General features: G+C 32.3%; 1 protein-coding gene across 1 annotated transcript; it reads left to right on the forward strand.

The window, feature by feature from the left end:
* The first annotated feature begins 4531 nt into the window (after positions 1-4531).
* On the forward strand, positions 4532-7660 carry LOC128127745 (receptor-like protein EIX1). The gene has a single exon (XM_052766428.1). It carries the CDS (start codon positions 4532-4534, stop codon positions 7658-7660), a length of 3129 nt encoding a protein of 1042 aa, XP_052622388.1.
* Positions 7661-13187: the final 5527 nt, after the last annotated feature.

A 13187-nucleotide genomic window follows, 5' to 3' on the forward strand; every position in this document is an offset into this window, starting at 1 on the left:
GTCCAAAGTAATACAATTTTGTGGATACAAATCAAACATTGATTTCCATGTCCTGTTTTGGTCAAAGGAAAAGTAAATATAGATAGACTAAGCATGTAGTCTTGTGGATACAAATTTTTAATTGACTTCCAAGTCTCCCATGACAATAACTTGTTTGACACATCACATGCATGGGCTACATAGTCATCATATTTGTAACTTGTAAATTTTCTGTTATAAATTAAAATTTATTTTCATATAAACTCCACAAAATGCAATGTCAAGTCTGGTACCCTTCTCCAGCATACTATTAAGAAAATAAAAAAAAAATGTAAAACCTCCATAAAGACATCACCTGACAAGGAAAATAAGAATCACATGGCAAGACTCTGCCTGAACATTGTAATTTATATAACATGGTGTTTTATCAGGTTTTATATATATATATATATATATATATATATATATATATATATATATATATATATATATATATATATATATATATATATATATATATATATTGATCTCAAAGGATTACCCAGAAGGGTATAAATACAATAAACAAGGAAAGCTATAAAAAAGCAGACAATCATGCTATACAGAATGTAGATAAGCATAAAAGATATTATCCGAATGTAAATAGATTTCCTTTACTTGACACATTAACCTTGTTACATCAAATAATAACAAAAAGAACTTATTCTGCTATATCTAGTTTTTTAAATCGTTAAACCTAAAAGTCAACTTTATAATTTAGAACAATAATTTACAAAATTTTATAAACTATTTTCGATTTCTCAAACACATAAATGCTTGTTTGTCAATACTGTGTTAAGACTTGTGACCAAATAATTACATGTGCTATGCGGAATATACTTTGGACCAAAACCACTTATTTTGATTAAGAGAAAATTAAAAATGAACCAGGCCCAAAAGAATACTATTTCGTGGATACAAATTGTCCATTGACTTCCATGTTGACTTCAAAGTATGCGTATCATTTCCGACTCAAATATATTAAAACAATACTATAGTTTTTAAACTCACAAGTTCGTGTATTTTAATATATAAAAATAATGATATATTTTTTTAATAATGTGATTCAAGAGATTGTATGTATTAGCTCATGAACAAAACAATACAATTTTGTGAATACAAAATCATGTGGATACAAAATTTCCTTTGATTTCCAAGTCTTCCATCACAATAACTTGTTTCATCACAACTTTTCTTGACCACCAGAGTACTGTAGCAGTGAATGATGTACTGCTTAGTTTGCAACTTGTAATTTTATTTATTGTCATATACACTCCACAAAGTGCAATGTCAAGTTTTGTCCCCTTCTCTAGCATCCTGTTAAGAACATGCTAAAAAACCAAAAATTAAAATAGGTTTCCTTTACTTGACACATTAACCTTGTTACATCAAATAATACTAAAAACAACTCATTCTGTTGTATCTAGTTTTTTAAATCGTTAAAACTAAGAATCAACTTTATAATATAGAACAATGATTTAAAAAAAATTATAAACTATCTTTGATTTCTCAAACACATAAATGCTTGTTTGTCAATATATAGGTTTCAATTCATAAATTGTTAAAGACTTGTGACCAAGTAATTACGTGTGCTATGGGGAATAAACTTGAACCAAAACCACTTATTTTGATTAACAGAAAATTAAAAGTGAACCTGGACCAAAACAATACAAGTTTGTGGATACAAATTGTCCATTGACTTCCATGTTGACTTCAAAGTCTTATGTATCATTTTCTTGTGAACAAATTCCCAAGTAAATCTATCGTTTCTACTTAAATATATTAAAACAATAATATTGTTTTTCAATTCACAAGTTTGTGTATTTTAATCTGTAAACATAATAATATAGTTTTTATAAATAATGTGATTCAAGAGATTGGAAAATATTAGCTCATGAGCAAAAAATAAAATTTGGTGGATACAAATTAAACATTGATTTCCATGCCTATTTTGGGGGAAAAGTAAATATAGACAAAGACCAAAAGCATGTGGATAAACTTGTTTCATCACATTTTCTAGAACGCTTGAATACTGTAGTAATGAATGATATACTGCTTAGTTTGCAACTTATAATATTGTTGTGATGAATTAAAATTATTATTTTCATATAATAAAATAAGACAAATAAACAAACTGAATATTGCATGTAATTTAGGAGGCCAAGGTCTGATACCAGTATTTTCAAAAAATAATAATAAAACTAAATGAACTTTCTTATGTATCATAAAGTGTGAACATATCGATTAGTAATCTTAAACACTTTTTTTTATTTAGACTTAATAATAATATCAAAATAATAACATGATTTCTAAATAATGTGATTTAGAAGCTTGTAAGCATTAGATTTCCACTCATTTGACATGCTCAACCCATCTAACAGTTTCATATTTAGTCACGGTTTTAAATTCCCAGCTTATAATTGTAACTATCACTTAAAAATATTTATGATGTATCTATGATTTATTGAAATGGAAATGCTTATTTGTCAAATACTGCATTTTATTCAATTCTAATTTGTTAAAAGATTGTGGTGAAATAGAATTGCATGTGCTGTGTGGAATAGTCTTGTCCCGTAAACCACTTTTTGTGATTGAGATAAAGAAAACTTGCATAAGCATATAAGTTTGTGGTTACAAATTTTTAGGGAAAATGACTTACGAGGGTAATTATCTTTATCGCTTTGTTCACATTTAGGTAACTTCTTTATTTTTGTACACATTTGACCATTTAACTTGTTATATGTGTTTTACATATTGGCAATGTCACCGGCTATAGCAGGTGACAATGCTAATATGTGAACAAATTAACAAGTTAAATAGTTAAATGTGTACGAAAAAAGAAAATTGCCTAAATATGAACAAAACGAAAAGTTAATTACCCTGATAAGTCATTTTTTTCACTTTTAATAACGATTTTATTTTTCATATTTGTTTGTATTATTTTTTTCAAATGTTATATTTAAAATATCCATATTTTCCTAAATATTAATTAAATATTGACCAATTTTAAACTTTATTTTTTAATTAATAAATATGTTTTTGTTTTGTAAAATATTTTATATAGCCTCTTATAATTTTTTTCTTTTGTTTTAAGCATATACAATATTTTTAAAGTAAATAGTATCTAACAATAAAATTAAATAAATTAAATATTTAACAATAAGTATGGAGGGTCTTTTAAAAAAATAAAAACAAAATATTACTTAGCAAATAAAAATAAAAAAATCTATATATTGTAAATGTTTTAAAATTATTCCAACTTTTTAATAATTTTGAATTAGAAGTTTACAAATTTTTAAAAGAAAGTTTTTTAAAGGTGAACAATTTTTTTTTTACAAAATTAATTTTTTTTTATAATTTCTTACAACATTTTTATGATATTTTTTCCTACGGATTTTCTAATACAATGTTTTTAATCTCTGTTTATATTTTTTTAAACCTTTTTTACTCCTTTATATAATTTTAATACAAGTGTTTTTAAACAAAATGTTTTATAAATGTGTTAAACTTGTTTTTTTAATTACATTTCCATATAATTTTTTTATAACTTTCATACATTTATTTTTAAATTCTCTTTTACAACAGTTTTAAAGTGTTTCACAGATTTTATATGATAATTTAATATTTTTTATAACATTTTAAAATACTTTTGTTAAATACTAGTTTAAAATGTTGTATTAAAAAAACTTAAAAGTTTGTAAACTTCTAATTAAAAATTATTAAAATGTTGGAATAATTTTAAAACATTTACATTATATAGATTTTTTTTGTGTTTATTTGCCAAGTAATATTTTCTTTTTATTTTTTAAAAGACCCTCTATACTTATTGTTATATATTTGATTTATTTAATTTTATTGTTAGATACTATTTACTTTAAAAATATTGTATATGCTTAAAAACAAAAGAAAAAAAATTTATAAGAGGCTAGCTATATAAAATATTTTACAAAACAAAAACATATTTAATAATTAAAAAGTATAGTTTAAATTTGGTCAATATTTAATTAATATTTAGGAAAATATGGATATTTTAAATATAACGTTTGAAAAAAAATAATACAAACAAATATAAAAAATAAAATCGCTATTAAAAGTGAAAAAAATGACTTATGAAGGTAATTAACTTTTCGTTTTGTTCACATTTAGACAATTTTCTTTTTTCGTACACATTTAACTTGTTAATTTGTTCACATATTAGCATTGTCACCTGCTATAGCCGGTGACATTGCCAATATGTGAACACATATAGCAAGTTAAATGGTTAAATGTATACAAAAATAAAGAAGTTACCTAAATGTAAACAAAGCGATTAAGATAATTACCCTCCTAAGTCATTTTCCCCAAATTTTTAATTGACTTCCATGTCTTCCAATATTGCAACAAGTTATTCTTCATTAATTTATGGCTTTATAAATGTACTAGTTACTTCATCATAAGAACCCATCACTTCATCATCACAACTCATCTGCTTGCTTCAATTTTCTTCTAAACTAAAATTAAGTTAGGGTTGATAATGGGGAATTGGAGGGGTTTGGGTTTCCATCTCATTTTCGTATGTGTGTTTTTGTTTGCAGCCACATATTCTTGTTTGGGGGTTGGAAATGTTAGTGTCATTTGCTCTGAGCAAGAGCGAGTTGCTCTCCTCAAGTTCAAACAGAGTGTTGAAGATCCTTTTGGAATGTTGTCATCATGGGTTGGAAATGAGTGTTGCATGTGGGAACGAATCCAGTGTGATGGTGTCACTGGAAATGTTCAACGCCTTCATCTCAAAGGAGATGACTATTGCCTCTTAGTCGGTAAAAAGGTGAGCTCTTCTTTGGCAGAGTTGAGGCATCTCAAATACCTCGACTTGAGTCAGAATTATTTCCAAAGAAGTCGGATCCCTGAGTTTATTGGATCCTTGAAACACCTGAGTTACCTGAATCTCTCTTATGCTGGTTTTGAAGGTATCATTCCTCCTCACATTGGAAATCTTTCTAATTTAAAGGTTCTTGATCTCAGTTCAAACTATTATGAAAACTTTCTGAAGGCAGATGATATGGCGTGGGCTTTTAGCCTTTCGTCACTCGAGCTTCTCTACTTGAGTGCAGTGGATCTTAGTGGAGCACAAAACTGGGACATGATGCTTCACATGATTCCCTCCTTAAAAGAGTTAAGTTTGTCACATTGTAGACTTTCCAATGTTAATCTTGGTCCTTTTCTTAATTCCAGTAGAATACTTCCTCATATAAAACACCTCGATCTTGGATTCAATTCTTTCAAAGGTCCACTCCCTGGCCTTCTTCAAAACATGACATCCCTAACATTCCTCAGTCTTTCTGGATTTAATCATAGTTTATTGGCATGGAACTTTCCAAACCTACTAAGCATGATCCCTTCTTTGTCAGAGCTTCATTTGTCAGGTTGTGGGCTGGATAAGACGCATCTATCTTCTCCACATCTTAATTACAGTACACTTTCTAACATCCAGCACCTCGATCTTAGCAATAATCCACTTGGAGGTATATTTCCATCTGTATTGACAAACATGAGCTCCCTAGAAGTCCTTGACCTTTCAGATACCATGCTGAATTCATCGCTTCCTATTATGCCTAAACTTCTAGAGCTTCATCTTTCTTCTAACAAGTTTAAGCAGATTGAAGATGTTGGAATCTGGAGACAGTGCCACCTGAAACAATTAAGTGTAACAGATAATGAGTTTGCTATGGAAATGATTGACACACCAAAAAATGCATCAGAGTGCTCCATATATGCTTTGGAGTTTCTGGAATTAAGTCGGAGTTTAAATGGTAGAATTCCAGAAACACTTGGAGGACTGGCAAACTTAAGAGTCCTTGATCTATCATACAACAAACTGACTGGTTCAATCCCTGAATCTCTAGGAAGATTAAGATTTTTACAAGTACTATATCTATCTGAAAACCTATTGAATGGTTCAATTCCAGAATCCCTTGGAAAATTAGCATCTTTAACAGATTTGGATCTAGGATCTAATTTGTTGGATGGGACCATTCCAGTTTCAATAGGGCAACTTGCCAAACTCCGTACTCTATCTATCTCTAACAATTCTTTAGAAGGAGCAGTTACCGAAGCCCATTTTGCTAATCTTTCAGTGTTGAAGCTCTTGGATGCTTCTTCTAACACTAAGCTGACATTCAATGTTTCATGTGGGTGGATACCTCCATTCCAGTTGATATATCTTAGTCTCAGCTCTTGTAATATCGGGAATGGATTTCCGCAGTGGCTTCGACATCTGAGGAAACTTAAGATGTTAGAGTTGTTCAATGCTACACTTTCGGGGCCGCTGCCCACATGGCTGCGGAAGATGCCCATCATTAATATCTTAGATCTCTCTCACAACAAACTCAGCGGATCTTTGAAAAACCTTCCTAATGCAGGAAATGGTGATGCATATTGGCCTTTTGATCTATTACTTCTGGAATATAACCTTTTCAATGGTTCAATTCCAAGGTCATTATGCAGAAGAACAGATTTGAAAGTGCTTGATCTTTCAAGAAACATGTTAAGTGGGAAAATTCCCAACTGTGTGGGGAATCTGCAGGGTTTGACTATCATGAGTATAAGCTCAAATCAGCTCTCTGGTGCCATTCCTAGCTCAATTGCTCTTATTTCATCATTATTTTGGTTAAATTTGAACAAAAATAACTTTACTGGTGAAGTTCCTCCAGAATTAGGGAATCTACAAGGTTTGGAAGTCTTAGATTTGGGTGACAATAAATTATATGGAAATATACCCAATTGGATAGGGAAAAAACTTACATCTTTGGTAGTTTTGAGTTTACACAAAAACAACTTCACTGGTAGAATTCCTCCATCTCTTTGCAAAAGTTCAAATCTTCAAATTTTGGATCTTGCATACAACAACTTAACCGGAACCATCCCTCGTTGTGTAGGAAACTTAAATGGCATGGTTGTGGGTCACTTGATGAATCTAGATTATACACTTATCGATGATGATATGAATGTGATTCAGGTCATGAAAGGTGTTGATCTTGAATATACAACAACTTGGAGAATGGTTTATAACATGGACCTTTCAAGCAATAAACTTGTGGGAGAAATACCTGTTGAGCTCACTGCACTTTCCATGTTGGTGGGTCTGAATCTGTCTAATAATCATCTGAGAGGGGGTATTCCAGAGAGCATTGGAAAGATGATGAATTTGGAAACTCTTGATTTCTCAAAAAACGAGTTGAGCGGAAGGATCCCTTCAAGCATGGCAGCTCTGAACTTTTTGAGCCATTTGAATCTGTCACACAACAATTTGTCGGGTCAAATTCCAACAGGAAATCAACTGCAGACGCTTATTGATGATCCATCAATTTATGCTGGGAACAAAGGTCTATGTGGACCTCCACTGCCAAATAGTTGCTCAAATCATCAAGATCCAACAACAACAAGCAAGAAGAAACACAAAGCAGCTGATGAGAAGATGGAGGTATGGTTGTTTTATGTGGATATAATGAGTGGTTTTGGAACAGGGTTTTGGGGTGTTATTGGAGTTCTGATGTTCAAGAAGCAGTGGAGACACAAACTTTTCATGTTTGCTGAGGAAACCATGGATAAGATATACGTTGCAGTTGTGGTAAGAGTTGCCAAGTTCAAGAGAGGAAGAGAATAGCTGCATAGATCATGTGGAATGCAAGTAGTTCTTGAATGCATGTTATCAGTGATGGTTTTGCTTTTGAGATATGCTTATTCTAATGTATTACTATTTGGATTTTGTATTTGTATGACCTTTGTGATATCAGTGTTGTTTAGAGGTGCTAATTTACAAAAGTTCTTTTGGATTTGGTATTTATACATGATCAAGTTGTAGATTTAGATTACTATGTATTTGAGTTGTAGATTTTTTTTTCTTTTTAATTCTCGACCTTCTGCTGCTGCTCTCACTCCCAACATGCTGTTGCATCCCTCGGTTTTCATCTGCATTGGTCCAAGTAAGTAAGAACCATGTAATTGACTCATTATTTATTTTCTTCATTTGTAAAATTTCTAGTTTTTTCATGTATAGAAAGAGGATGCTTGGGTGAAAGGTGGAGTTTTTTTTTTTTTGATGGATTTGGTATTTAGAGAGGACTATGGTCTAGTATGAATCTGCAATGGGAGTGATCTTGGTTGATTGTTTGATTATATTCTCATGAGTCTGCAAGTTATGAGATTAGATTAGGGTTAATCTCATATTTTTGTGTTTGTTTGTATGGTGTTCAGTCTAATTAAACAATCACTCTGATTGACATGAAGTTGTACTGTTGGTATTTTCTACAGAAAACTGGTGGTCCATTTTGCCCTTCCTGAAGAGTAAGATGGTTTTGGATAGGATAAGATAGCTATGTTTTTCTCATCATCATCTATGTTATGTAATCCTCCACAAGGCATATCATCATTGACAATAGATGTAAAGAGGGTCATAAAGTCACTTCTGATACTAAATTATTTCTAAGGTTATGATATTTTGTCAGTTTTTTTGATTTTGGATTTTTCTTGACTTTCTACTTATGTGTTTTAAGTTTTTCATATAGTGTATCACACGTAACCTTGTTCGTTACTTTATTAATTTTGTTTCTTAATTTAGATCATTTTGAGTGCATCATCGCATGGCTCTTCATGATTGCTCCTCTCCTCCATTAAACCATGTTAATTACTTGTGAGTTTTGTTGTGTACTTTGAATTGCTTCAAGTGGATAAAATATTTTGCCTGAACCATATAATTTGAAAACACATTGTCTAATATATACCACAGCCTGATTAAATTATAAACACAAACAAATAAATAAAATGAATGTTTCATTCAGTTAAAGTAGCCCAACGTTTAAGGTTTAATACAGTGTGAAAAAATAATAATAGAACAAATATGTGAACTTTGGGGGCTACTTTATCGACTTCAAATTCATATGTGAGGTCTACCGTGAAAGTAATTAGACTTCTTATGAATAGATTTGACTAGTTATCCTCAAAAAAGCATTTTTGTTTCAAAACAATAAAAGAATTTGTTGCAATTTTGGTGGTTATTTTGATGTTTTATAGCAAATTTGGTCATGTTCCAAGTAAAGTTACCATCTTACCCTTTATCTAAAAATATTGTAAGTTCATATATATTAAAATGCCTTTGAGCATTCTTTTAATTAAATTTATTGGCAATTTTGTTTATATTTTTAATGGAACAATAAATTATTAAATTTGTCTATTGTATCAGGTGAAAATTACCAATTGTGTTTGGAATCTGCTATGAGATTAAGCTCAAATCAGCTCTCTAGTAACATTCCATGTTCAATTGCTCGTAATTCATTATTATATTGCTTAAATTATGAACAACAATATCTTTATCGGTAAACTTCCTCGGGAATTAGGGAATCTACAAGTTTTGGAAGTCATAGATTTGGGTGACAATAAACTCGGTGGAAATATTCCCAAATGTATCGGGAAAAAACTTACATATTTGGTAGTTTTGAGGTTCCACAAAAACAACTTCACTGGTAGTATTCCATGATCTCTTTGCAAAGATGGGATCTTGATTTCAATGTACAACGTCCAAAAGCTTACCTTGAACATGGGTGGGTAATAAATTCAATTATGGATAATATTCTGTTCTTCCCTTTCTGAAATAAATTCGTGATTTTTCTTCACGAAAATCATTTGATTTTGGAATAACTAACAAATTAGCAAATGGGTGCTGTTTTACAAGAAGCAATCGGTCATTACAAGGCCCTTATGACCCAATTAACATCATGAAGAACTAGGTAAGTATTGTATACTAATTCTTGTAAAAAAAGCATGGTGGTTGTTTTGTGAATCCAACCATGAAGTTTCAAAATTTCCATTTTTCAATCAATAATTGGTACTATATTCATCTTTATGAAGGTGCTTCAACGCCGATGATTACATCTACTTCAAGGTCCTTGTGAGTTTTTATGTTCTTTCGATCTTTTACTCAGATTATACATAAACCGCCATACTAGTGTTTATGGGTAATGGATTTTTAGGTTGATGTTAATATATATCATGTGTAAACCATAATATGCTCAATAACTTGCAATTATTGATGAAATAATCAAGAATTGACCAAAAATCATGCATTGATTGGTGATATTCTACACCATGTTTAGCTATGGTCGTTAATTTTATAATTGACCCAAAATCATACATTGATTGGCTTGATTCTTTGTTTTGCAGCTTGTCGATCTGTGTGTGAATGCTAACTCAGGTGATGCCTTCATTTGATTCAACTTAGTGTGTTTAGTCTTAAAGAGAAATATTATATACTCCCTCTGTTTTAATGAAATTGTTTTAGGTTATGTATCTTTCATCTTATGACTTATATTTCATCTCACATCTGTTTTAAGGTTGCTAGAAGTTACATTTCTGGTATAAAGGGTGTCCCCTCATAAGAGGAGGATGCCAAGAGTTTCGCTCAACGGCCTAAGGACTACCTGACCTTCCTGCAATTCAATTCCCTAATGAAATCAACTACCTGTCTAAGTGCACTAGCTGACTTCTCTATTGCATAACGCTTCTCACCTGACTTCATAATCACAGCTAAGCTGCCTACTGTGAGGATCTAGCCGTTGCTTCATGCTCACCTTCCTTCATAAGAATAGGCTAGGATTAGTCCGGATCTAGCCTTAGTGTAGTAAAGACCATCAACAGGATGAACTCTATTTGAAGGAAGGCATCTATTCAAGTCTTTACTGAATTCGATATGCGTAGATTCGATTCGGAGAAGAGTAAACCTGAAGTGTTGCGAAAGACTGGGATGGGAAACAAAACGGAATGTACCGGATTTTTAGCACGTACAACCATCAAACCAGAGACTATCGAATCGTAGTCTAGAGCCAAATGAAACTGATTCCATACGAGTCAGTCTGTCAGTTGCAGCTAACAGATCTTGGTCACTGCATCAGCTCGATGTCAAAAAGGCCTTTCTTCATGGAGACCTCCACGAAGAGGTTTATATGAGTCCTCCACCAGGTTTTCGAGCTCAGGGGTAGAAATAAATACGGACTTAAAATAGTGGAGACTGAACCCTCTACGGAGATGATAGAAGATATGAACCGCTCAATCGATACGATAGAAGAGGAGCTCCGAAGGTTCCTCTCTTCACTCTTCTCGGATGATAAGTCGAGCTAACCTATTCATAAGGTGAGCTAACCTATCCCATAAGCCCCTAGAGTTAACTTCGCATCGACTTGAGAATTCTCATAGTCCTTTACTTCACCAGGATTTGAATAGTCCTCTCTATCCGGGTACGATCATAGCATAGCTTCATTCATTCGTTGAACCTTGGGGATAACCATTAGCATTGAGGTCAATCACCACACCACCTCTATCATACATACGACATTACACGACGCGAGAGTGCATGGCCAACACACACCTAAAGCGCCTACGTTCCGCTTGCAGCCAATACAACCACAACCTAACTTGCACGAGATTCAACAACCGAAGCTATTGGCACTGGACTGACATCTGGAAAGCTTATGACATGGTGAGATGGTGCTCTAAAGTTGAGCAACAACAACTTTCCTTCTAAGTTGATTGTATCTTCACATGCCTGATAACTACAAAGGTCCCTGGTTGTACTTGCATACTTTGTTAGTCAGTATTAGATAGATACCATATATAGGTTATGTTGTAATTTAGTTGCTACCTACAGTCAAAGTCAAACCATTCTTGTTCCATTCATATATGTTTTTTTACAATTAAGTTTCATCATGTGCATTGTAGCAATTATTCTAATAAACATTTATGGGTTGTGTTCTTTAATGCTTGCAGATCTCGAAGTGGTGGTTCGATGGACTCACAAAGTGGGAAACGAAAGGAAGAACAAACGAAGAGACCGATAAGGGTAACAAAGTAGGCGTGATAAACTCATTAGGACATCACTTTATTTATATAAGGGGGTGTCCAAACTTGGGGAACAAGGGTTGACTGTGGACCAGAGTCAATTGCCACATAAGCTGTGACTAGGCAGCCACCTCACCGGTTTTTTACTGCTTTGTTATGGAAACGTTTTATTACAGGTCAAGGGACCATTTCAACTGGTCAATTTATATGTCGTTCCCTTAATGTACAAAAAAGATTAATTGGGTGACCTTTTAAAACAAACTTGACAAGTTCGTTAGGATAACATGACATTTTCCCTTTTCCTATTAACAAATCCACATGTTCGTGTATCTCATTTCCGACTTAGATATATCGAAATCATAATATCGGTATTTAAATTTACAATTTCGTGTATCATTTCAAGAGATTGTAAGTATTAGATTACACTTTGGATAAGTTTCAACGTGCTCCCAACCTGTTTGTTTCTTTGTCACTTTAGCCCAACCAATTTATCACTTTTATTTTAAAAAGTTTGTCATCTTATTATTTTTTTTTTTTTTGCATATGAAGGGAACCAGCTTGTGTTTTACCGGCTAATTAAGGTAACAAACCCATTATAACCGGTTAGGTTTGTTATTTGGCTTTTTTATTTGGCTAGAAAGTGTTGACATGTAGCTTCGTCATTCTAATTTCTTCCCATCTGTCAAACTTTCATCTACATATCAATCATATGGCGGTTGGTTTAGTGATAAACTGATAACAATTATAAAGTCTTCCCATATGTGGAGATAAAGGCAAGAGAAAGGTGCGCGCACACACACACACATACACATTGCTCAGTTTCATCTCCTGCCTCCCCCATTACCAAAACTCTAGTGCATACAGAGAAGATCAATGGAGAAGTACTTAGGAAACACGTACAGAGGAGACGCATGTGTTCATACACATCTCCTTCCTTTTCAATTTCAGTTATTTCTAACATTTTCCTCAATTTCTCGATGCCTTCCTTCGATTGTGTGTTTTGTCTGTTTAGTTTCTCATCGAACATAATCACTCTATTTCTATTTTAGGTATACACAAATTGAGATTTTCTATTAGGGATTCTGAGCATCAAATTTTACAGAAAATTTTTTCGTTCCATGTTTTAGAGTCCCATGGAAATTTGACTTGAAGTTCAATATATAAAAAGAATCGCTTGATATAAATTTTGTGTTCTTTTTGCTTGTTAGTTTTCAGTATGAATTTGGGAATGGTTTTTGGTCAGTGGTCAACCAACTTCAGGAAAATTGATTATCATGTTCAGAACCGTCAAAGCTCCTCCCATG

This window comes from Lactuca sativa, chromosome 8, assembly GCF_002870075.4.
Source record: "Lactuca sativa cultivar Salinas chromosome 8, Lsat_Salinas_v11, whole genome shotgun sequence".
Taxonomy (NCBI): Eukaryota; Viridiplantae; Streptophyta; class Magnoliopsida; order Asterales; family Asteraceae; genus Lactuca; species Lactuca sativa.

Excerpts from the sequence above, each read along its gene's own strand:
- LOC128127745 (XM_052766428.1), top strand. The coding sequence starts at position 4,532 with ATGGGGAATTGGAGGGGTTTGGGTTTCCATCTCATTTTCGTATGTGTG.